The sequence below is a fragment of the Sapajus apella genome, unplaced genomic scaffold, assembly GCF_009761245.1.
Source record: "Sapajus apella isolate SASKATOON/1434 unplaced genomic scaffold, GSC_monkey_1.0 scaffold378, whole genome shotgun sequence".
NCBI lineage: Eukaryota > Metazoa > Chordata > Mammalia > Primates > Cebidae > Sapajus > Sapajus apella.
The window spans coordinates 34,342-60,678 of NW_022437316.1; the positions used below are offsets into that span (position 1 = coordinate 34,342).

Below are 26,337 nucleotides of genomic sequence, written 5' to 3' on the forward strand. Positions count from 1 at the left end.
TTTTTTTTTTTTTTTTTTTTTTTTTTTTTTTTTTTTTTTTCTGAGGTGGAATCTTGCTCTGTCGCCCAGGCTGGAGTGCAATGGCATGATCTCTGCTCACTGCAACCTCTGCCTCCTGAGTTCAAGCGATTCTTCTGCCCCAGCCTCCCCAGTAGCTGGGATTACAGGCACTCACCACCACGCTCGGGTACTTTTTGTATTTTTAGTAGAAACAGGATTTCATCATGTTGGCCTGGCTGGTCTTGAACTCCTGACTTCAGGCAATCAAAGTGTTGGGACTTGGCCTCCCAAAAGTGCTGGGATTATAGGCGTGAGCCATCCCACCTGGCCTGGGTTACTTTTATAGCCCTCCTGTTTCCCTTTCAAAAAATAAAACCTGATGGCTACATTTTCAGTGCTAAGTGGGGAGTCATCAAATGGAGCCAGCCTGATTTGGAGTCTGAATGTAATTCCTCTTCACTAAAAGAGGCGGTGTCTTCACATATGAGGTCTAGCTCCTGCCATGGGCATCTGGACAGGCAGCTCGGGAGTCTTCTGACTGTTTCCCGTCTGGAAACTAAGTTCAAAAACGCCACCTAAATACCTTGGGGACACATGAGGATGCAGGTCATAGTTGCCCGTTTCAGATGTATGCGTTTGGGTCCAAACTCATGGGTCCTGTGTTCTGTCCACACCCCTGTCACCCCAGGCTTCTCTATCTGAGATGTGCAAAGAAATCCAGACAGGACCAGTCACCACTGTGTGCTGCGTGCTGCCTCCTGACCAGTCTGTGCGACACCGTGGGGGCCATTCTGGCCAGACAGCTCACAATCCAGGTATGTTGGGCCGACAGCTGACGGTGGCTTAGGCCAGCAGAGGGCTGACCTCGCTCCCTGCTGCAGCCATGTGGCATCTGTCTTGTTGCTTCAACGTGCGTAGCACAATGTCGTCTCAGAACCTGTGCCTTTGCTGTTCTTTCTGCCCCCCCTCCGAGGCTCTTGTTTCCGATATCCGCTTGGCTCCCTGCTTAGTCCTTCAAGTCCTTGCTCAAAAGTCACCTTCTTATGGCCAGGTGGGGTGGCTTAGGCCTGTAATCCCAGCACTTTGGGAGGCTGAGGCGGGTGAATCACTTGAGGTCGGGAGTTGGAGGCCCTGTCTCTACTAAAAACAAAATTAACCGGGCGTGGTGCATGCCTGTGATCCCAGCTACTGGGGAGGCTGAGGCAGGGAGAATCACTTGAACCTGGGAGGCGGAGGTTGCAGTTAGCCGAGATCACGGTACTGCGCTCCAGCATGGGTGGCATAGCAAGACTCTGTCTCAAAAAACAAGCAAAAAAAAGTCACCTTCTCAATAAGACCTCCCTGCTTATAATGGTGACCAACCTCTTCCACCAGTGTTCTGGATTCCATTATTCTAATCTATTTTTTGTCTACAGCTTAATCCCTAATGCACCACATACTTTACTCATGTGTACTCCTTTTTTTTGGACACAGTCTTGCTCTGTTGCCCAGGCTGGAGTGCGGTGACATGATCTTGGCTCACTGCAACCTCTGCTTCCTGGCTTCAAGCAATTCTCCTGCCTCAGCCTCCTGAGTAGCTGGGATTACAGGTGCCCACCACCATGCCCACCTAATTTTTTTTTAAGCCTTCTGCAGCTTGTAACCCAGCTAATTTTTGTATTTTTAGTAGAGACAGGGTTTCGCCATGTTGCCCAGGCTGGTCTTGAACTCCTGAGTTCAGGACAATTTGCCCACCTCGGCCTCCCAATGTGCTAGGATTTACAGGCTTGAGCTGCCGAGCCTCACCTGTTTATTACTTCTTGTATGTGAACTCCCATTAGAATGTCAGCTCCACAAGGGCAAGGCTTTGTTCACTGCTGTATCCTTATCACTTTAAACAGCACCTGGCACCTAGTAGGTGCTTAATAAATAGTCATTTAGAGCTTTGACCCAGCCACAGCTCATTAGGTGTGGCTGAGTCTTTTCCAGGTAGTGATGTAGGCGTTGGGGCAAGGGAAAAGTAGCTTCAAGTTTCCCAAAAGCCTAGGCCCTCAGACAAACCTGTGTAGAAGGGTCCTATCCCAAAACACGTATCCCTAGGAAATCCTGTTGTGCCCACTGTGGAAGCGCCTCCTGGGACTGTTCTTGGCCTTATGCCCATCCAGGTAGAAATGAAGGAAGGCAGCCTTGTGGGCAGGGCACAGATCTGGAGCATTCTAGACCCTGCTGCAAGCGGCGTTGTCTCAAAAGCAAATCACCTTTCATTTTGGGTGCCCATTCTCATTAGCTAATAGAATACAATAGGGCCAGCTGGGTGAGGTGGTTCATGTCTGTAATCCTAGCACTTTGGGAGGCTGAGGTGGGCACACTGCCTGAGGCCAGGCGAGACCAGCCTGGCAACATGGAGAAACCTAGCCCCTCGGGGTGGTACATGCCTATAATCCCAGCAACTCGGGAGGCTGAGGCAGGAGAATCGCTTGAATCGGGGAGGCAGAGGCCGCGGTGAGCTGAGATGGTGCCACTGCACTCCAGCAAAGATACTTGAATGCCAAGACTCTCTTCCCACTTGCTCCCAGGTCTTCACGGGTGCCTACCTCGCAGCTATTGACTTAGCGAACTTCATGTTCACCCTCTTCCCAGTCTGTGGATCCAGATTCAAGTCTAATTCAGGTGAGTACATGGCTGTCTGTTCCTGTCTCTATTCACTCATTCATTCATCAGCACACCGAACGCCTGCTCCCTAGGGCTCTCTGAGTGGGCACCAGCCAGACGCAGAGAAAGGAGAGGGTCTCATTAGGGTTGCCAGCTTGGAGGTGTGTGCACACTGTGGGCAGCCAGAGGGAGGGAAGGGCTGCTGGTGTCAAGGAAACTCAGGGCCCTAGGGCTGGGACCACAGGCCGGGCATTTGGGCCCACAGAGCCTCATGGGCAAAGGCTAGGAGGAGGGTGGAGCAAGGCGTGGGGATGAATAGTGATATCTCAGCGTGCAAGTTTGGGGTGGCCAGGTGAAGCTTCACAGCTGCTGGAAGTGGATGCCAGAAACAGGCACGGGGCACCACAGGCAGGGGCTGGAAATGACGGGGCCAGGATGAGTGGCCTGAGCGTCTGCAGCTGGGGCTTCTTGAGAAGGGTCAGCAGTGCGCTTGGACCCTTGTTTAAAAACAAGGGATGAGGGGATGGGCGTGGTGCCTCATGCCTGTAATCACAGCACTTTGGGAAGCTGAGGCAGCCAAAGGGAGGTCGGGAGTTTGAGACCAGCCTGGCATGCAGCTGTAATCCCAGCTACTTGGGAGGCTGAGCCAGGAGAATCGCTTAAACCTGGGAACTGGAGATTGCGGTGAGCCAAGATAGCGCCACTGTAGTTCAACATGGGCGACAAGAGTGAACTCCTTCTCAAAAAAAAAAGAAAAAAAAGGGGATGAACTGCATGTGGTGGCTCATCCCTGTAATCCCAGCACTTTGGGAGGCTGAGGTGGGAAGATTGCTTGAGACCAAGAGTTTGAGACCAGCCTGGGCAACATAGCAAGACCCTAGCCTGCAAACATTTTAGAAAGTAGCTGGGCATGGTGGTACATGCCTGTGGTCCCTGCTGGGGAGACTGAGGTGGGAGGATCACTTGAGCCCTGGAGGTGGAGGCTGCAGTGAGCTGTGATTGTGCCAGTGCACTCCAGCCTGGGCAGCAGAGCAGGACCCTGTCTCAAAAATAAACAAATATGTTAGAGGGACTGCTGCATCAGTGTGTAGTGTAGCATGCCCTCAGCTGCTCAGTGCTGGCCACTGAGTATTTTTAGAGTTTCCCAGGAGAGAGCTGGGCAGTGGTTTATACCTAGAATCCCAGCCACTCATGAGGCCGAGGTGGGAGATTGCTTGAGCCTAGGAGTTCAAGTCCAGCCTGGGTAATATAGTGAGACTTCATCTCTAAAAGAAAAAACAAATACAATTGCTCAGAGGAGGGTCTATCTTATATTTCAAGGAAATTTTCAGACACCATTCATGGCTGGGCACGGTGGCTCACGCCTGTGATCCCAGCACTTTGAGAGGCTGAGACGGAAAGATCACGAAGTCAGGAGTTCGAGACCAGCCTGGCCAACATAGTGAAACCCTGTCTCTACCTAAACTACAAAAAATTAGTCAGGCGTGGTGTCAGGCACCTGTAATCTCAGCTACTTGGAAGGCTGAGGCAGGAAAATCACTTCAAACCAGGAGGCAGAGGTTGCAGTGAGCAGAGATCCCACCATTGCACTCCAGCCCGGGCAACAGGGCGAGACTCCGTCTCAAACACCGACAACAACAACAAAGAAATAAAGGCCTCGCTCACTGCTGTTTGTCCCGTTCACAGTTCCTGCTGCTGCCATCACCGATTCGCTGGTTGATGCTCTTACCACGCTTGAGCTTGTACCAGCTCTGCTCTGCAGAGACTGTAGAAACCACCAGGGATGGGGCGTTATGCTTAGGAGCGCTAGTCCCGATGAGGCACTGCTGTCTGCATGCAGATACTTACCATAGAAGATAATGTCATCTCTCATCGCTGCCTAAGGAAGGAGAACAGCACCAGTTACGGGGGCAGGGGTGTGCCTCAGTGGTGGAGAGGAAAGGCTCCTTGGAGAGGTGGCACAGCTACAGGGCCCCGAAGGGTGGGGAGGAGCTGGCCTGCAGAATAACGTGGGACCCTGCTTTGGCGTCATGTGGGGAGTTGACACCCGTTTTTCCCATGCAGCTATCTGACAAGTTCTAGGTCCCAGGAGCCACATGGGATTTTGGTGTCTGTTGCAGATTGGGAAGCCCGAGAGAGGAACAGGAGGCGGCAGCTTGGGGCCGGCGTGTTTGCCCTGGCCCTGCCGCTGAGCCTGGGTCCATGCTGGGCCCTCTGGGTTGCTGTCCCGAAGGATTCAGCCACCATCCGGGGGCCGCAGCGGAGGCTGCTGGCGAACCTGCTGCAGGTGAGGCTGAGCCACTGTGGGGAGGACTCGTGGTACTGCATGTCCTGCCAAATGCCCAGGGTGGGATGAGGCGGGAGCCGGGGCAGTAGGGTTAAGCCTTCCATTGTTGGAAGAAACCTAAAAGCAGGAAAGGACCCCTGAGCTTTGGCTGTTTCTTGGGGCGCATGGGCAGACTCCACAGAGTGCTGATGGCAGATCACCTGTTCTTGCAGGAAAACCCTGAGATTCTTGGCTACCTTCTGGGTGGCATTGCTGCCTTCGGCTCCTGGGCTTCTCGGATCCCCCCTCTCTCCAGAATTGTGAGGCTGGGGGTGGGCCTGGGACCGTGGGTCACATGGCAGGTCTCAGGGCATCTGGGAGCATCCTGAGAGGGCCAGGTCATGGGGCGGGGGTGTGGCGTCACCATGGGGCCATGCACGTGGACTCAGATTTTTCTCAAGAGCATTAGTGTGTGTGACAGCAAGTAGGGGGTGTGTGTGGAGAGTGGGCAGCCAACCTGGGCGTTCTGAGGACTGCGGGAGCCTCCCGGGGAAAGCCCAGGTGTACTTTCCCATTTCCTATAGCAAATGAAAAGCAAGCTCTGAGGAAAAGGCCCCTAAACTGGATAAATCCAGGAGAGAATGAAATTTGAGAGACTACAGGAGTCAGCTATGAGGTTCTGTGTAGATCAAGAGTGTCTTACTGACAGGCATTCTTCAGGCATCCGCGTGAGGGAGGCCCTGTGTTGACCAGTCCTGGGGGGTAAGATGTGAGCAGGGCCGAGCGCTCGCCCACGGGAGCTCACGGTCTCATGGAAGACACAGGAATGTGAAGCAGCATCTCCTAATGGTTGAAGAAAGATAGGAACGAATGTTGGGCCCGGGCGCGGTGGCTCACACTTGTAATCCCAGCACTTTGGGAGGCTGAGGCAGGTGGATCACAAGGTCAAGAGTTCGAGACCAACTTGGCCAACACAGTGAAACCCCGTCTCTACTAAAAATACAAAAATTAGCTGGTCATGGTGGCAGGCAGCTGTAATCCCAGCTACTCAGGAGGCTGAGGCAGGAGAATCGCTTGAACCCAGGAGGCGGAGGTTGCAGTGAACCGAGATTGTGCCACTGCACTCCAGCCTGGGCGACAGAGCTAGACTCCATCTCAAAAAAAGAAAAGAAAAAAAAGAAACATTTGAGATTTCAGAAGAGAGAGAGGAGAGAGAAGCCTCCTACGCTCTTCAAATGAGCAAGGGTGAAAGCCACGCTGCCAGGCGGTGGGGTAGTGGGGAGGTGTCGTGTCGGCTCAGAAGGGAACATGAATTTCAGGACACAGGCTAGGGAAAGGCCATCAGCAGAGGAGAGCACACAGGAAAAGCCCCCACGCGTGAAAGCGCCTGAGAAACAGCAAGACTGGACGTGTGACAGCCACTCTGCCAAGTGTCCTGTGCAGATGACTCTGAGACAACTGCTCCTGTCTCACTGATTAAACAGTGGCCAAATCCAACCCCGTGGCATGCCACAGGCCCATTTTGTCTAAAAAGAATCAGCCGGTGCGGTGGCTCCTGCCTGTAATCCCAGCACTTTGGGAGGCCGAGGCGGGTGGATCATTTGAGGTCAGGAGTCCAAGATCAGCCTGGCCAACATGGCAAAACCCACATCTCTACTAAAAATACAAAAATTATCCAGGCATGGTGGCGGGTGCCCGTAATCCCAGCTACTCGGGAGGCTGAGGCAGGCAAATCACTGGAACCTGGGAGGTGGTGGTTGCAGTGAGCCGAGATCGCGCCACTGCACTCCAGCGCAGGTGACAGAGCAATAATCCATCTCAGAAAAAAAAAAAAAAAATTACTTGCCCAAGAGTGTCCTGATTAGCGTTCGGGGATGGAGCATTGTTAGTGGTTGTTCATGAAGTCAGTGAAGCTGAAGTCTGTGCTGTGACTGCCACATGGGCCTCATCAGCAGGTGTCCTGTGTTTAGATTAATGGAGAGGAGAGTGGTGACCACCGGTGGTCTAGGGGGACAAATGTCCAAATCATACCACTCTCCCTCCTGTTCTCCCAGCGTCAGGTGCCGGGGCACTGAGATGGTGAGGACCCCGCCCAGCTCTCAGGAGCCCTCTGACTGTGTAAAGAGCTGAGTCATGATCAATAAAAGGTAGTCTGCTAGAGGGATGTGTTAGGGCCCAGAAGAGGGAGTTGCTTGTTCTCCTTAGGATGGAGTTGGTAAGGGAAGGTGTCCCAGGGTTAAGCTCAAGCCAGGTCCTGAGGGATGAGTAGGAGTCTGACAGGCAGAAGAAGCAACTTGAGCAAAAACTGGAAATGTAACAGAAGCATTGCCCTGGGGGACTGGCTGTGGGCAGAGGGCTTGCCCGAAACCTGCTGTGCCACTGAGGGACCTGGGTCTTGTGATCTGGTGCTCCTCCCTGCCCAGCCCCTTCCTCTCTCTGTGCAGTGCCGGGGAAAGACATTTCCCTCCATCCACCTGTGGGCCCGGCTCCTGTCGGCCCTGGCTGGCCTCCTCTATGCCTCAGCCATTGTGGCCCACGACCGGCAGCCTGAGTACCTGCTGCGAGCCACACCCTGGTTCCTGACCTCCCTGGGCCGCGCTGCGCTGGACCTCGCTGTATCCACCCAGGCCTGGGAAGCTCCCTGCCTGCAGCCAGTGGAGGCCTGTGTCTCCACCGCTCCCTGCCCCTGCCCCACTCTCCTTTTCTCTTGCTAGATGGAATTCTCCCAGCAGCCAAGGTGTGGTTTGAAGGTTGGGGCAGGCAGGCTGGGTGTGGTGGCTCACACCTGTAATCCCAGCACTTTGGGAGGCTGAGGCATGTGGATCCCCTGAGGTCGGGAGTTCGAGACCAGCCTGACCAACATGGAGAAACCCCCCCTCTCTACTAAAAAAAAAAAAAAAGAAAACTAGCCGGGTGTGGTGGCGTGTGTCTGGAATCCCAGCTACTTGGGAGGCTGAGGCAGAAGAATTGCTTGAACCCATGAGGGAGGGGGAGGTTGTGGTGAGCCGAGATCAAACCATTGCATTCCAGCCTGGTCAACAAGAGTGAAACTCCATCTCAAAAGAAAAAAAAAAGGAGAAGAAGGTTGGGGCAGGCAAACACAAATGCAATTATTTGTAGTTTTATGTTTCCCTTTTTTTTCTTTTGAGACAGAGTCTTGCTGTGTTGCCCAGGCTAGAGCGCAATGGCGAGATCTCGGCTCACTGCAACCTTCACCTCCCAGGTTCAAGCAATTCTCCTGCCTCAGCCTCCCAAGTAGCTGGGTCTACAGGTGTGTGCCGTCATGCCTGGCTAATTTTTGTATTTTTAGTAGAGACTAAAAATGTTTGCATTTTTAGATGCTGCCTGTGGGTAATGGCTATGCTGTGTTGGTGGTGGGGTGTGTGTGAAGGCAAAGCAGGGCCGCACCCTCTCTGCAGGCGCTAGAGGGGAGTCTTCGCTTGCCTCGTCCAGCTGCTGGTGGCTCTTGGTGTCCCTTGGCATATGGTGGCATCATTTTCATTTCTGCCTCGGCCTTCCCATGGCCCTCTTCCTTTGTGTATCTTCCTATGTCTCCTTTTCTTACGGGGACTCCAGTCACTGGAGTCAGGGCCCAGTCTAATCCACAATGACTCCATTGTAATTATATCAGCAAGGACCCTACTTCCAATAAGGTCACAGTCTGGGCCAGGCGTGGTGGCTCACACCTGTAATCCCAGCACTTTGGGAGGCCGAAGTGGGTGGATCACCTGATGTCAGGACTTCGAGACCAGTCTGGTAAATGTGGTGAAACCCCGTCTCTACTAAAAATACAAAAATTAGCTGGGCATGATGGCAGGTGCCTGTAATCCCAGCTACTTGGGAGGCTGAGGCAGGAGAATTGCTTGAACTGGGGAGGCAGGGGTTGCAGTGAGCTGAGATGATGCCACTGTACTCCAGCCTGGGCAACAGAGAAAGTCTCTGTCTCAAAAAAAAAAAAAAAAAAAGTCACGTTCTGAGATGGATCTGAATTTTTGGGGACACTATCCAACCCACCGCATGTATTGTCACTGTCAGCCAGGCCGGTCAAGAAAGATGTTCCAGGCCAGGCACGGTGGCTCACGCCCGTAATCCCAGCACTTTGGGGGGCTGAGGCGGGCAGATCACGTGAGGTTGGGAGTTCGAGACCAGCCTGACCAACATGGAAAAACCCCGTCTCTACTAAAAATACAAAATTAGCCCGGCATTGTGGCACATGCCTGTAATCCCAGCTTCTTGGGAGGCTGAGGCAGGAGAATCGCTTGAACCCGGGAGGCGGAGGTTGCGGTGAGCCGAGATTGCACCATTGCACTCCAGCCTGGGCAGCAAGAGTGAAACTTCATCTCAACAACAACAACTACAAAAAAAAAAAAAAGATGTTCTTCATAATGCTTTTGTTTTGCAAATATTTACCAAGTGCTTGTTAGGGACAGGGTCTCATTGGGTGCTGGGCCCTTGTGGGGACAGGACTGTGTGTCTTCAGATGAGCTACTCTCTGTCCCAGGCAGGATAAAACTGGGGAGGGAGGAGAGTAGGGGAGTCGGGGTGGGGGCAGCATGGTGTGAAGGGGTGAAGGGCCGCAGTAGGCGGCTGGAATCTGCTTCCTACCTTAACTTCCACCGTCTCAGATTATTTTCCTTTCGTGTGTGATGAAGAGCAAGATGAGACAGGCCTTGGGATTTGCCACTGAAGCCAGAGAGAGCCCCGACAGCCAAGCCCTTTTGACCTGGGCGGAGAAAGAGGAAGAGGACCAGGAGGTGAGGAATGAGCACAAGGTCTCTGGCTGGAAAACTCTGGTCCCAGCCACAGTATCTTGAGAAGCAGCAGGATGCTGTGGACGTGTGAAAGCTGCCTGCCGAGTGTTCTCTGCAGGCGACAGACAGCTGTCCTGTGTCACTGACGGAACAGTGGTTAAATCTAACATGACGTGTAACAGCCCGTCGTGTTTACTGGCATGGAGTGGACGGGGCAGTGAGCCTCAGTCAGGGCTGGGACTTAGGAATTCTGGAAGTCCCTCCCTGCTTGGCCAGTTGGTCACTTGATTTTTATTTGTATTTTATTTTACTTTATTTTTATTTATTTATTTGTTTTTTGAGATGCAGTCTCGCTCTGTTGCCCAGGCTGGAGTGCAGTGACGCAATCTTAGCTCACTGCAACCTCCGCCTTCCAGTTTCAAGCAATTCTCCTGCCTTATCCTCCCGAGTAGCTGGGATCACAGGCACGTGCCACCACACCTGGCTAATTTTTTTTTTTTTTTTTTGAGATGGAGTCTCACCCTGTCACCAGACTGGAGTGCAGTAGTGCGATCTCAACTCACTGCAACCTCTGCCTCCTGGGTTCAAGTGATTCTCCTGCCTCAGCCTCCTGAGTAGCTGGGACTATAGGTGTGTACCACCATGCCCAGCTAATGTTTGTATTTTTAGTAGAGACAGGGTTTCACCATGTTGGCCAGGATGGTCTTGATCACTTGACCTCGTGATCTGCCCGCCTTGGCCTCCCAAAGTGCTGGGATTACAGGCGTGAGCCAGGGTGCCCAGCCCACTTGGTCACTTTAAAAAGCTACTGTTGGCCGGGTGCGGTGGCTCAAGCCTGTAATCCCAGCACTTTGGGAGGCCGAGGCGGGTGGATCACGAGGTCAAGAGATCGAGACCATCCTGGTCAACATGGTGAAACCCCATCTCTACCAAAAATACAAAAAATTAGCTGGGCATGGTGGTGCGTGCCTGTAATCCCAGCTACTCAGGAGGCTGAGGCAGGAGAATTGCCTGAACCCAGGAGGCGGAGGTTGCGGTGAGCCGAGATCGCGCCATTGCGCTCCAGCCTGGGTAACGAGTGAAACTCTGTCTCAAAAAAAAAAAAAAAGCTGCTGTTTATGTTCAAAGCTAAGGGAACCCTGAATGCAATAGGATCCTATGTTTTCCCAGTTATACAAATATTTTGAGTTTTTTTTGATCACTTAATGACTTAATATATTGTTAGCAATGTAGATGAAATAGTCAAATGCCCACTGAATTCTTCTGAATAATTTACTTAGTGGTATATAAGTTCACATACTACCTACCTTAATATATTCATTTTTAAATAATGTGATTTTGGCCGGGTGCTGTAGCTCACACCTGTAATCCCAACACTTTGTGAGGCCAAGGCAGGCAGACTGGTTGAGCTCAGGAGCTGAAGACCAGCCTGGGCAACAGGGTGAAACCCTGTCTCTACCAAAAATACAAAAAATCGGCCAGGTGTGGTGGCGCATGCCTGTAGTCCCAGCTACTTAGGAGGCTGAGGCAGGAGGATCTCTTGATCCTGGAGGCAGAGGTTGCAGTGAGCCAAGATGGCACCACTGCATTCCACTACAGAGTGAGACTCCCATCTCAAAAAAATAAATAGGGCCAGGCATGGCGGCTCACTCCTGTAATCCTAGCACTTTGGGAGGCTGAGGCAGGCAGATCACAAGGTCAAGAGTTGGAGACCAGCCTGGCCAACATGGTGAAACCCTGGCTCACTAAGAATACAAAAAAAAAATCAGCCAGGTGTGATGGTGCACGCCTGTAGTCCCAGCTGCTTGGGAGGCTGAGGTAGGAGAATCACTTGAACCCAGGAGGCGGAGGTTGTGGTGAGCTAAGATCGCACCATTGCACTCCAGCCTGGGCAACAGAGGGAGACTCCATTTCAAAAATATGAATAAATAAATTCTGTGATTTTCACTCATATTTCTCCAAAAACCGTATTCCCACCTTCACAGGCATCTTTAGCATCCACGTCATTGCCACCACCTAGCAGTGCTCCAGAGGTTGTCATCATGCTCAGCTATGATACAGCCTTCGGGAATCGGCTTGTGATGCTGTCTCCACGAAGTTTTCTCAAGCTGCAAAGACCCATTTGCTATTTGTGGTCACTGGAATGTAACTGCTAACTCTGTTGCTTTTTGTTGTTGTTGTTGATAATGCTAAAAAGCTGATCTTTAAAAGTGTTGTTTAGGCTGGCGCAGTGGCTCACGCCTGTGATGCTAGCCCTTGGGGAGGCCTAGATGGGCAGATTGCCTGAGCTCAGGAGTTCGAGACCATCCTGGGCAACATGGTGAAGCCCCGTCTCTACTAAAAATACAAAAAAATCAGCCGGGCGTGGTGGAGGGCGCCTGTAGTCCCAGCTACTCAGGAGGCTGAGGCAGGAGAATCACTTGAACCCAGGAGGGGAGGAGGTTGCGGTGAGCTGAGATTGTGCCACTGCACTCCAGCCTGGGCAACAAAGTGAAACTCTGTCTCAATAAATAAATCAATAAATTTTAAAAAGTAACAATGTTGTTTACCGTAATATCAAACCTTTACAATTATGTCATGCCACTGCCAAAAGTTAACATGTCCCCTTTTATTGATTTAAATAGGTGACCTCTATAAGTAGCCAGAACTTATTCTATTCTAATTGAAGCCATTTGTCTTCATCAAAATTCCGACTGAGTCAATGAAATAGAAGATCATGGTGTATACATATGACAGATGAAAGCGTTTTATATAGGTCCTCAGACCAGAGATCCAAGTTCCCAGTGTAGGCCCTAGTGGGAAGTTATTTTCATTTCTTGTAGCAACTGTTAGGAAATTGTACCCCAAAAGGGGGCTAAAATATTAACAGGGCGCTGGTTGTCTTGGAATTCTGAAGAGAGAAGTGGAAGCCTTTGGAGTCTCTTCAGCAATCCTTCAGAGCAGTGGCCCTAAACCAGGATTACCTAGGACATGTTAGAAATGCAAATTCGAGGGCCCCACACTATCTCCTGAATCTGAAACTGAGGGTGTGGTCCAGGAATATGTATTTTATTTATTTTTGAGATGGAGCCTCACTCTGTTGCACAGGCCGGAGTGCAGTGGCATGATCTCAGCTTATTGCAATTTCTGCCTCCTGGATTCAAGCGATTCTCCTGCCTCAGCCTCCCAAGTAGCCGGGATTGCAGGTGCCTGCCACCACGCCTGAACAATTTTTGTATTTTCTTTTCTTTTCTTTTTTTTTTTTTGAGACAGAGTCTTGCTCTGTCACCAGGCGCCAGGCACATTGGGAGGCTGAGGTGGGAGGATCACTCCTGGATCACTTGAGCCCAGGGGTTTAAGACAAACCTGGGCGACACAGTGAGACTTGTCTCTACAAAAAAACAAAAAACGTAAAAAATAAAGATTCCTAGCTGATTCTACTATGCAGCAAAATTTGGGAACCATTAAATTACTGTCACCTCAAAGAAAAAGATAAGATACATCTTATAGGAAGCAGAAAGTGAGATGTGCTGTAAAAAAAAGAGAGAGAGAGAAAATACCACTGGGGTTCTTTTGGATAAAATGTGACCTTGTTTTTAGAAAATGCCTCCTAACTTTGAGAATTCTCCTTTCTGTCTCCCTGCCTCTGCTTGCAAGAATTCGGATTGGGTGCCTCTCACCACACTGTCACACTGCAAGTCACTGAGGACAATGACAGCAATCAGTCGCTACATGGAGCTGACCATCGAGCCTGTGCAGCAGGTGAGTGGCCATTGGTCACATCCAGGTGCCCAAGAGGGTGGGAAGCAGTCATGGAAGGCTTCCTGGAGGAGGTGATGCTTTAGCTGAGGGATGAGCAAGACAAAGCAGAGAAGCAGGTAAAAAAGGAGCTCTCCAAGTGGGGCTGTTGGAGAGAAAAATATTTTTCCTGTACCCTCATAACTGATGAAACATAGACTAACGAGAAAAAAAACAGCTTTAGTCACTTGTACATGGAAATTTACAAAGAAGACTGTGGCTCAAGGAGGTGGCCGGATGATGGTGGCTTATATACCATATTAGGCTGAATAAAGGGAAAGAGGTTTGGGGTTCTGGGGTGGGAGGCAAGTTGAGGGAGGACCTGTGTGATAAGTAAGGGCTGTCTTGCTATACAGGTAAGAGTCTCTCGGGTGACAAGCGTCTCTGGAAGTAGCTCTCTTCCTGGTGCAGAAATATCTTTACAAATGGAAATTTCCCTTATAAATAGAAATTTCCTTTATGAAAGGGAAAATTTATACTCTATTTTCAGGCAGTTAGGGGAGGTTAATAGCTCCTGTTGCTTTTCAAACACCTTTAAGTCTAAAGAATCCATATGTTGGCCGGGCACGGTGGCTCACGCCTGTAATCCCAACACTTTGGGAGGCCGAGGCAGGCGGATGACCTGAGGTCAAGAGTTTGAGACCAGCCTGGCCAACATGGTGAAACCCTGTCTCTACTAAAAATATAAAAAATTAGTCAGGCGTGGTGTCACATGCCTGTAATCCCAGCTACTCAGGAGGCTGGGACAGGAGAATCGCTTGAACCTGGGAGGCAGAGGTTGCTGTGAGCCGAGATCGCACCACTGCACTCCAGCCTGGGCAACAAGAGTGAAACTCCATCTAAAACAAAAAGAAAAAAAAAGAATCCATATGCTAAAGAGGCATATTTCAGGGTGGCATATGCTGGTACCCTTCAGGAGTGAGGGGAGATGGAAGGGTGGAGGAGGCAGGGGTCGGGTCATTTAGACATGGAGTCTAGCATCTTGAGGGTGATGGGAATCAGGAGGCTGGAGAACTGCAGACTCAGGGTCCGATGTGCATTTTAGACCCATCCTGGGAAGTTGTGGGTGGCCTGGGGCAGAGGAGACTAGCAGCCGAGCAGCCTGTCAGGGCCAGTCGGAAGCCCGAGGAAGGGGCAGTGTGACTTAAACTGAGGTTGGAGCAGGTGGAGAAGCAGAGACGCAGTTGAGAGAGACGGGAAGTAGAGCACTGGAGGGGGGGCTCCGGCTGTCTCCCTGAGTTCTACACGAGGGGTCCTCACGAGGAAGAGGATTGGGAAAGGGGTGACAAGAAGTTCGCCCCATGTCCCACAATTCCACCCAGACGGTTCTCGTCAAGGTCACCGATGACCTCCACGCTGCTAAATCCGCCGTCATTGCATTCTGAGATTCCACGCACCTGGCCACCAGCTGCTCCCGGCGCCTGTGGCCCACACTCTTCTGTGCTTTCTGCCCCTTCACAGGCTCTTCTTTGCCCGCAGCCTCTGCTGGCCCCTCCGGGTAAGCTTGATTGTAGAGAGGGAGTCCAACACCCTGTCCCAGGCAGGCCCCCTGCTCCTGGTGGACCCCTGCAGCCCCACAGTCGCCTCGCTCTGCATACCAGTTCTTGCTCACTTCCCGGTTCGTGTCTCTGTCCTTTCCGCTACTCTCAGTTCCCGTCCCCGCTGCCCAGCTGCCCATGCAGCTGTCACCATATGGCGTCTCACATTTACCGTGTCCAACACAGAATTCTGGATTTCCATGCACAGACCAGCTCCTCTCCCTGCCCTCCTCATCGCAGTAAATGACGCACTGTCTATGCAGTGGCTTAAGCCCAAAATTCCTCTTTCCCCAGCCCCACCCCCATGCCCATCCATTCCTTTTGAGAGTCCTGTAAATGCTTCCTTATTTAAACTAGGTCTTGAGTGCAGCAGCCTCCTGGCTGGTCATCCTCGCCACTTCTCCTCTCGTCCTGCCCTGCCCATCTCTAACAAGCAGCCAGAAGAATCATTCACAAATGTTAATTACATCTTGTTCCTCTTTTGTTTAAAACACTCCTGGCCAGGCGCGGTGGCTCACGCCTGTAATCCCAGCACTTTGGGAGGCCAGGCGGGCAGATCACGAGGTCAGGAGATAGAGACCATCTTGGCTAAAAAGGTGAAACTCTGTCTGTACTAAAAATACAAAAAAAAAAAAAAAATTTAGCCAGGTGTGGTGGCACGTGCCTGTAGTCCCAGTCACTCGGAGGCTGAGGCAGCAGAATCTCTCGACCCAGGAGGTGGAAGCTGCAGTGAGCTGAGATGGCGCCACTGCACTTCAGCCTGGGCGACAGAGCCAGACTCTGTCTCAAAACAAAAAAAACAAACAAAAAAACAGGCCAGGGCTCTCAGTGGCCCACACCTGTAATCCCAATGTTTTGGGAACCTGAGGTAGGAGTATCACTTGAGGCCAAGAGTTCGAGACCAGCCTGACCAAAAGGTAAAACCCCATCTCTACTAAAAATACAAAAAAATTAGCCAGGCATGGTGGCGGACACCTGTAGGTAGTCCCAGCTACTTGGGAAGCTGAGGCAGGAGAATCGCTTGAACCCAGGAGGCAGAGGTTGCAGGGAGCCTAGAGCATGCCACTGCACTCCACCTGGGTGACGGAGCCAGACTCTGTCTCAAAAAAGTAAATAAATAAATAAAAATAAAATACTACTACTTAGCATGTAAGTGTTAATAAAAATTATCCTAACAACTTTATGAGGAAGCGTCCTAGTCTGTTTCACATTGCCATAAAGGAATAGCTTCGGCTGGGTAATTTAGAAAGAAAAGACGTTTCTGTAGCTCATGGTTCTGTGTGTTTACGTGGCACCAGCATCTGCATTGATGAGGCCTCAGGCTGCTTCCACTCATGGAGGAAGGCAAAAGGGAGCAGGTTCCACATGGCAGGAGAGAGAGGAGGGGGTGCCGGGCTCTTTCTAACAAGCAGCTCTTGCAGAACAAATGAGAACTCACTCACGTGAGAATCGCACCAGGCCACTCAGAAGGGCTCTTCCCCACGACCCAAACGCTCCCACCGGTCCCCACTTCCAACACTGAGCTCACATTTCAACATGAGACTCGGTGGGGCCAAACGAACCACTTCCAAACCAGAGCAGAGAGATACTAGTATTATCTCTATTTTCTTTTCTTTTCTTTTTATTTTTTTTGAGGCAGAGTCTCACTCTGTTGCCTAGGCTGGAGTGCAGTGGCACGATCTCAGCTCACTGTGATCCACACCTCCTGTGTTCAAGAGATTCTCGATTCTCGTGCCTCAGCCTCCCAAATAGCTGAGACTGCAGGCACACGCCACCACGCCTGGCTATTGCGTGTATGTGTGCATATTTTTAGTAAAGAAGGGGTTTTGCCATGTTGTCCAGGCTGCTCTCGAACTCCGGACCTCAAGGGATCTGCCTGCCGTGACCTCCCAAAGTGCTGGGATTACAGGTGTGAGCCACCATGCCTGGCCTATATCATTATTATTTTATTAACAATTAATAATGTTATTTTAAGTTGAGGCACAGAGAGGTCAAGTAGCTTGCCCAAGACCCTACAGTTAGAAAAATTACAGAAATAGGATTCAAACCAAGCCCGTCCGATTAGTGGACCTGGGCTTTTATAAAGAGCATATGCCCTCTGTGCGTCATTTTGCACCTGCTCCATTAGCAGTTTTAAACATTGTTGTAACATTGTGTAATGTGAATGTCCCAATGGGCAAGATTGGGGGAAACAGGCACCCTTGCTGGCCATGTGCACTGATAACGTATCCCGTCGGAAGAGCCATCTGGAACTGGGTAAGGAGAGCTGCAGAGGTGCTCCCTTGTTTTCCCAGCAGCCCCCCTCTCCCCCCTCGAGCTGGTCCTATGGAGCGATTTTCCAGGAGACGCAGGGGGAGCAGCACCATGGTTCAGGCTGAGCCTCCAGAGGGGCAGAGGTGCATGGGGCCACATGGATCAACTCTCGCATCCTTGGCTTGGAGCATTTGAAAACTGTTTTATCTGTTGCCTCGGGTGTGGTCAGGCCCTGGACATTTATAGAATGTGTCATTGTTGTTCCTGGGAGGCATCTGCTTCCCCACTCCCATCCAGAGCTTTCTGTTTCAGCATCCTTCCCAGCTGGGCAGCAGGGTGGCCCTCCCCTGTGTTCCTGGGCTGCTTCCATGTTACCTTTGTTTCTCTCGTAGATTTTCTCTGCCTGTCCAGCTGACTCTCATGTGAACCTGTGCACTTAACGCATCAAGGGCAGAAGCCCTGCTTGATTTGGGTCAAGTACTTACAGCCATTCTTCTCATGTGTTCAGGGCATTTACAGCTGAGCCCTATGACTCCCCCCCACTGGAGGTGAAGCAGGGATTATGATCCCCTTTTATAGATTAGGAAACTGAGACTCAGAGAGGACACCTGTCTTTCTTAGGTGATGTGGCTTGGCTATGTCCCCGCTCAAATCTCATCTTGAATCCCCACGTGTTGTGGGAGGGACCCAGTGGGAGGTTACTGAATCATGGAGGAAGGTCTTTCCCATGCTGTTCTCATGACAGTGAATAAGTCTCGTGAGATCTGATAGCTTTAAAAAGAGGAGCTCCCTGCACAAGCTCTCTCTTTGCCTGCTGCCATCCATGGAAAACATGACTTGCCCCTCCTTGCCTTCCGCCATGACTGTGAGGTCTCCCCAACCATGGGGAACTGTAAGTCCATTAAACCTCTTTTTCTTCCCAGTCTCAGGTATGTTTTATCAGCATCGTGAAAATGAACAATACATTAGGTCACATGGTTAATTTAGTGGAAGATGCTGGTCTAGAAAGCAGGTTCTTTGCCCTGTTGTGTGTCAGTGGAATGACGTGAATCCTGCAGGACTCCAGAAGTTCAGCTGCTGGAGCTCTGCAGATCTCTGAGGGAGTCTACATGAGCCCATGTGAGGAAGCTTTGGTCTGAGATAGATAGATAGATAGGTAGATAGATAGATAGATAGATAGATGGATAGATAGATAGATAGATAGATAGATGGATAGATAGATAGATGATAGATAGAAAGGTAGGTGGGTAGGTAGATAGATACACATAGAGAAAATCTCACAAGTTTCTTTCTACCTTAAACCTTCTTAATTCATCCCAACTCACTTTCATCCCCTGCCGGTGGCATGGGGAAAGCCTCTATGGGGTACATTTATAGCAGTAGCTATATGGATTTCAAATGTACATACTCTCTTTAATGCAGCAATTCCACCTCTAGGAATTTGTCCTTTACCCTGAAGTATTGGATGTACAGTGTGATTTACTGCAGTCTGTCGGCACTGGCTGCAAGAGCAAGAGGCTGGAAACACACTAAACACCCATTAGTGGGGAAACAGACTGAAGACACCTAAAATGCTACCAGCCCCTCCCGCCCACTCTTCTGCTATAGAACTATCTGTAAGGCATAAGTATTAGGTGGAAAAAGGCAAGATGCTTGAGAGAATGGAGCGTGTGCTACCATTTTGGAAATCAAGGGAAATATGTGTATGTGCATTTGACACTGGCACTGCCTGCCCCTGGGGAGAACTGGATGGCCGGGGCAGGAGAGCACAGGTGGACGCTGCCCTGCACACCCTTTTGTACATTTTGAACACTGAAGTTTGTGAATGCTTTGACAATTCATCCATCAAGACTAAAATACGTGTCCCTGTCTGCCTTTTCTCACATTCCTTGTAGGCAGGCTGCAGTGCCACTAGGCTGCCGGGTGATGGACAGACGAGCACTAGAGATGCGTCCCTGCAGGAGCCCCCCGTCATACCCTCCCGTTCAGGTCATCCGGGTCCGAGTGTCTTCCAGTAGCTCCTCCGAGGTCCCCTCCATCAACTCTGACCTGGAGGTACACGGCTGTTGCCTGCCGGGCGGGTGTGTGGGTGCCATCGTTCGCTGACACTTGCTGGGTGCTCCTGGGGCTTGCACAGCTGTTCTCATCTTACCCACATTAACCTCACACCTGCTACATAATGAATGAGGCCGGGCACGGTTGTTCATGCCTGTAATCTCAGCACATTGGGAGGCCAAGGTGGGCAGATCACCTGAGGTCAGGAGTTCGAGACCAGCCTGGCCAACATAACGAAACCCCGTCTCTACTAAAAATACAAAAATTAGCCAGGCATGCTGGCTCATGCCTGTAGTTCCAGCTACCCAGAAGGCTGAAGCAGGAGAATCACTTGAACCTAAGAGGCGGAAGTTGCAGTGAGCAGAGATTGCACCATTGCACTTCAGTCTGGGCACCAGAACAAGACTCCATCTCAAAAAAAAAAAGAAAAGAAAAATGAATGAATTTCTTTGGGGCTCCTACAGTCTATGTCAGTACTGATAAGAGGTTTCCATGGTCACATTAATTGCAGGAGCAGTGCATATTGGAGTCTGATCTTCATAGATCGCTTGCACGATAAATGCATGAGTAATAACATTTTTAAAAGTCTCAGTGTTGGCTGGGTGCGGTGTCTCACACCTGTAATCCCAGCACTTTGGGAGGCTGAGGCGGGCAAATCACCTGAGGTCAGGAGTTTGAGACCAGCCTGGCCAACATGGCGAAACCCCAACTCTACTAAAAGTACAAAACTTAGCTGGGTGTGGTGGTGGGTTCCTGTAATCCCAGCTGCTCAGGAGGCTGAGGCAGGAGAATCGCTTGAACCCAGGAGGTGGAGGTTGCGGTGAGCTGAGATCGTGCCACTGTACTCCAGCCTGAGTGACAAGATCGAAATTCCGTCTCAAAAAAATGAATGAATTAACTAAAAATACAATTAAAAAAATAGCTGGGTGTGGTGGCGTGTTCCTGTAATCCCAGCTACTCAGGAGGCTGAGGCAGGAGAATCACTTGAACCCGGGAGGTAGAAATTGCAGTGAGTGGATAGCACACCACTGCACTCCAGCTTAGGTGACAGAGCGAGACCCTGTCTTTTTAAAAAAAAAAAAAAAAAGTCTCAGTGTTTCTCAAACTAATTTACCCATGGGAGCTTTTCTTCTTCCTGAAAAACCAGCTGTATCCTCCTGTGCTGGTGGTACCATACACAAGTGGGCCCTGCGGTGGGCATCATGGCTGACACTTGCATAAACTTTACCTCATTTTGAGTTTTTGTTGTTTTTTCTTTTGAGATGGAGTCTCATTCCGTCGCCCGAGGCTAAAGTACAGTGGTGTGATCTCGGCTCACTGCAACCTCTGCCTCCTGGGTTCAAGCGATTCTCCTGCCCCAGCCTCTCAAGTAGCTGAGACTACAGGTGCCCGCCATCATGCCCGGCTAATTTTTGTATTTTGAGTAGAGACAGGGTTTCACCATATTGGCCAGGATGGCCTCAAACTCCTGACCTTGTGATCCACCCACCTTGGCTTCCCAAAGTGCTGGGATTACAGGGGTGAGCCACCGCCCCTGGCCTTGAGTTTTTCTATCTACTAATCACACACAGGCGTAGCTCTCTCACTTGGTCCCACAGTTTGTGCGTCCCAGCCCTATTCAGTGAGGAAGTTTCCATTTGTCTGTGGAAAAGTGAGAACACAGGGACAATGTGGTGACCGCTTGCACATCAGTAGACAATTGTCAGCTGTCTTCGGCGGGGGAAGAGGACTGTCTTTCTTAAATGCCCTTTTCGGAAAGAATGGTAATAGGAAGCAGTAGTTAGTGTCAAGTTTTTGGTTTGGGTTTTAATTGGCCTTATTTGGCCAACTAAAGTCCCCTAAGATTGGTTGAACTTGTACTGGCCCTTGAAATCTGAAACTCAGTACCACTGACTGGGATGAAGTCTGGATTCCGCAGGGTGGCAGCTCTGGCCTTTCACAGGCTGCCCAGCCTCAGGCGCCCCCTGCCCTCACTGGGCACACTGCCTGTCATGGGCTGTTCTCTGGCCCCAGGCCTTTGGCCTCATTGCCACAGCTCAGAATCTGACCCAGAGACTAATGGCTCCTTCCTCTGAGTGCCCCGAGCATATACCTTTTTTTTTTTTTTTGAGACAGAGTGTCACTCTGTCACCCAGGCTGGAGTGTGGTTGCACGATCTCTCTTCACTGTAACCTCTGCCTCCCAGGTTCAAGAGATTCTGGGTGCCTCAGCCTCCCCAGTAGCTGGGATTACAGGTGCCCACCACCATGCCCGGCTAATTTTTGTGTTTTTTTAGTAGGGATGGGGTTTCACCACGTTGGCCAGGCTGGTCTCGAACTCCTGACCTCAGGTGATCCACTCAGTTTGGCCTCCCAAAGTGCTGGGATTATAGGCGTAAGCCACCATACCTGGCCCCAGAGCACATACCTTTCTGACACCACTTCCACTGCTGGCCGTGTGCCCTGGTGAGCCATGGAGGCCTGGGTTGTCTTCGCGTCTCTCCCTCCATCCTGGAGCATGGCTGGTCCCGGAGGGCTGGGTTTGAGTTGGGAATTCTGCATGCTTTGGGCTTGTACTCCTGTGTCATTCTGTGTTGTCTGGTTCTTGGATCTGGTCTCAGAATTTGTAGGGCACCCAAGGCTAGTGGCTGGCAGCCTGGGGCCCGCAGTCCTGGCAGAGATCTAAGGCTAAAGGGGAACCGAGTGAGCATGGCAGCAGGGTACGCTCAGGGGGCAGGGATGGTGAAGTTGGTGGGTCTGGGGTGGGCGGGGGAGAGGGAGAAGCAATATTTGCTCTGTGAAAACAAAGTTGAGGCTTGCCACCCACCCTCAGTTGGGCCGTTTTTCTGTTTTGCATTCCTTGCTCTTTCTCTACTCTTCTCTCTCTGTTTTCTAGAAATCTATTGTTAAAAATATGTAAATTCCAGCTGGGTGCAGGTGGCTTACACCTGTAATCCCAGCACTTCGGGAGGCTGAGGTGGGTGGATCACCTGAGGTCAGGAGTTTGAGACCAGCCTGGCCAACATGGCGAAACCCTGTTTCTACTAAAAATGCAAAAATTAGCCGGCTGTGGTGGCAGGCGCCTGTAGTCCCAGCTACTTGAGAGGCTGAGGCAGAAGAATCTCTTGAATCTGGGAGGCAGAGGTTGCAGTGAGCTGAGACCTGCCATTGCACTCCAGCCTGGGTGACAGAGTGAGACTCCCTCTCAGAAAAAAAAAAAAAAGGCAGATATCCAGGGGAACATACCCTGATCTCTGCTGGTGCCAGAAAGTTTAGAGAGAGAACACAAGAGCCTTAGGCACAGAATCAACAGGGACACACGGGCCTGAGACTTGGCCCTCTTCCGACAGAGCAATCTGGCATTTGGCCCTGTTCCCATGGCCCACACAGGTGCATGGACTTGTGTATACACACGCACACACACATGCACACCCACACGCACACCCACACACACACACGCACACACAACACACCCACATATGATTGCACTGGCTCCAGCCACAGGCATTCCCCAGTATGCAGACTTTGTTCCAGTGACAGAAACAGCCTCTTTGCAGAATTCCTACAAAGCTTACACCAGGTCTCTGGCATTGCTGGGAAGCACAGAAGGGGAAAAATGACTAGATGCTGTAAATGTACTTTTGTCACCAAGTGGACTGAACTTGCTCTTGAATCCCAGAGGCTAAAGAAAAAGAAGCCGGTAATCCCAGCACTTTAAGAGGCTGAGGCGGGTGGATCACCTGAAGGCAGGAGTGTGGGACCAGCCTGGCCAACATGGTGAAACCCTGTCTCTACTAAAAATACAAAATATTCGGTGGGTATCATGGCGGGCACCTGTAGTCCCCGCCAGGACCTTCCCCACGCACCCAGACAGCTTGCTATTCTCTGGGTTTCTTTGCCTATCTGTCTTGTCCTCCTACCTTTCACTGTCCTGTCTAAATCCTCCTTCCAGGAAGCCTTTCCTGATCCTGAGTAGGGCTGTCAGATATAGCAGGTAAGAAATACAGGCCACCGGCCGGGCGCAGCGGCTCACGCCTGTAATCCCAGCACTTTGGGAGGCTGAGGCGGGTGGATCACCTGAGGTCAGAAGTTGGAGACCAACCTGGCCAACATGGCAAAACCCCCATCTCTACTAAAAATACAAAAATTAGCTGGGCATGATGGTGGATGCCTGTAATCCCAGCTACTCAGGAGGCCGAGGCAGGAGAACTGCTTGAACCCCAGAGGGAGAGGTTGCAGTGAGCTGAGATCACACTGCTTCACTCCAGCCTGGGTGGCAAGAGCGAGACTCCGCCTCAAAAAAAAAAAAAAAAAAAAAAAAAAGAACTGAAGCTGGTGTGTGTCTGGCCAGTCTTAAAACTTTATTTTTTTTATTTATTTATGAGACGGAGTCTCGCTCTGTCACCCAGGCTGGAGTGCAGTGGCACGACCTCAGCTCACTGCAGCCTCTGCCTCCCAGGTTCAAGCGATTCTCCTGCCTCAGCCTCCTGAGCAGCTCCTGACCCCATGATCTGCCCACCTCGGCCTCCCAAAGTACTGGGATTACAAGTGTGAGCCACCACACCTGGCCAAAACTTTATAATCCATCCCCAGTTCAGCACCATCTCACCTCCCCAAAAGTACAGAGACATCACTTCTCCCCAAATGTAAGAGTAAAGAGTTGGACAAATGGTTTTTGAGGCTCCATCCAGCTTCCACAGTCTAAAATGTAAGCCTAGAAAGTGACCCTATTTTCTCAATCACTTAGGCACATCCTAAACTCTTCAGGAATTAAGGAAACATTACTACATGCTGTACAGACAAAGGCTATAGGATGCTTCTAGATTTCAGAAGCATAGAAAATTGTGCTTTTAGTCATGAGGCGAATTAAAATACTGTATGCAGTGGTTTGAGGAGGCGATAGAATCATGTTTCTGAAGATGATTCTGGGGCATGTGGAAATGCTCATATGTTAAAGGAGAAAAGTCATTTGCTTTTATTATTTTATACATAATACATATGTGTTTCAGAGGGCTATTTAATAACTTTTTAGAGGCTGTCTTTTAAGGATAGAATTATGGTAGATTTTGTTTTTTTGTAAGACGGAGTCTCCCTCTGTCCCCCAGGCTGGAGTGCAGTGGCACCATCTCGGCTCACTGCCACCTCTGCCTTCCAGGTTCAAGCAATTCTCCAACCTCAGCCTCTTGAGTAGCTGCGATTACAGGTGTGTGCCACCACGCCCAATTAATTTTTGTATTTTTAGTAGAGATGGGGTTTCACCAGGTTGGCCAGGCTGGTCTTGAACTTCTGATCCACCCTCTTTGGCCTCCCAAATTGCTGGGATTACAGGTGTGAGGCATCTCACCCAGCCAGATCTTTGTTTGAAAATGCCATATAATTTTATTTATTAGTTTGGGGGTTGAGGAGAGACCTCAGGTATCAAGATTTGCGTTAATTGTACTCCGTAGGCACATTGTCATTAGCGGTTTATAAAGTAACTTTCAAAATATTGACTATCCCCACTAGAGGGCACTCTTCTTAAATTTTAGATTGCCTGTAACAGTGAAGATTTAAGATCTTAAGTTTCAAGATTTCATTTTAACACAGTTGGGGACTGGAGCCTACTTATTTGTTTGCTTGTTTGTTTGCTTGGCTTTAAATAAACTTTTTTTTCTAAGTTAACTTTTTCTACCCTCGTTTATATCATCTACATTTCTGTCTTTTGCAGAGTGAATGGAACAATCAATTTAGTAATTTGTATCTCTTCCAAACACCCTTTTTTTCAGTTTATGTTCCCAGAGCAGGATACTATTAAAAAGATGAATGCTAAGGAATTATCACTAATTTTGTTAGGTATAATAATGTTATTGTGCTTAGTTTTTTTTTTTTAAGTCCTTATCTATGAGATACATTTTGAAATATTTATGGATTAAATGATTTACACCTGGCTGGGCATGGTGGCTCATGCCTGTAATCTCAACACTTTGGGAAGCCAAGGCAGGCTGATCACTTGAGGTCAGGAGTTCAAGACTAGCCTGGCCAACATGGTGAAACCCCGTCTCTATTAGCCGGGCATGGTCATGGGGGCCTGTAATCCCAGCTACTCAGGACGCTAAGGCAGGAGAATCGCTTGAACACGGGAGGCGGAGGTTGCAGTGGGCCAAGATCATGCCATTGGACTCCAGCCTGGGTGACATGAGTGAAACTCCATCTCAAATAAATAAATAAAATGAAAATTAGGTCAGGTGCAGTGGCTCTTGCCTGCCTGGGCAACAAGAGTAAAACTCCATCTCAAATAAATAAATAAATGAAATCAAATGAATTTAGGCCAGGTGCAGTGGCTCATGCCTGTAATCCCAGCACTTTGGGTAGCTGGGGTAGGAGGATTGCTTGAGCTCAGGAGTTCAAGACCAGTCTGGGCACCAGAGGGAGCCCTCATGTCTACTAAAAAAATAAAATAAAATAAAATTATCCAGGCATGGTGGTACATACCTGTAGTCACAGCTACTCAGGAGGCTGAGGCAGAAGGATCACTTGAGCCCAAGAGGTGGAGGCAGCAGTGAGCTATGACCATGTCCATGCACTCCAGCCTGGGTGGCAAAGCAAGCCCCTCTCTCAAATTAATTCCTTTTTTAAAAATGAAAAATTTAAAGAGTTGAACATACTTTGTTTTAATGTGATAATAACCCTAAATCCTGTGGACCGTTCAGACTGCCTGCTATTTAACAGTCACGTACAGATCAATGTAACAGATACTCATAGATCCTTAGCTTTATGTCAGAAACATATATTTCCTGCCAGGCATGGTGGCAGGGAATCCTGTAATCCCAGCACTTTGGGAGGCCGAGGTGGGCAGATCACAACGTCAGGAGTTCGAGAACAGCCTGGCCAATATGGTGAAACCCCGTCTCTACTAAAACTACAAAAATTAGCTGGTCGGGCCAGGCGCGGAGGCTCAAGCCTGTAATCCCAGCACTTTGGGAGGCCGAGGCGGGTGGATCACGAGGTCAAGAGATCGAGACCATCCTGGTCAACATGGTGAAACCCCGTCTCTACTAAAAATACAAAAAATTAGCTGGGCATGGTGGCACGTGCCTGTAATCCCAGCT

At 50.2% G+C, this 26,337-nt stretch overlaps 1 protein-coding gene across 1 annotated transcript in view; it reads left to right on the forward strand.

The window, feature by feature from the left end:
• TMEM44 (transmembrane protein 44) overlaps positions 1–26,337 on the forward strand; it is a 35,721-nt gene that overhangs the window by 3,506 nt on the left and 5,878 nt on the right. The window contains 9 exon segments of the mRNA XM_032272251.1: positions 689–815; positions 2,556–2,649; positions 4,752–4,918; positions 5,131–5,217; positions 7,342–7,512; positions 9,523–9,669; positions 13,285–13,389; positions 19,112–19,180; positions 19,182–19,271. Coding sequence (XP_032128142.1) covers positions 689–815; positions 2,556–2,649; positions 4,752–4,918; positions 5,131–5,217; positions 7,342–7,512; positions 9,523–9,669; positions 13,285–13,389; positions 19,112–19,180; positions 19,182–19,271 — 1,057 coding nt within the window.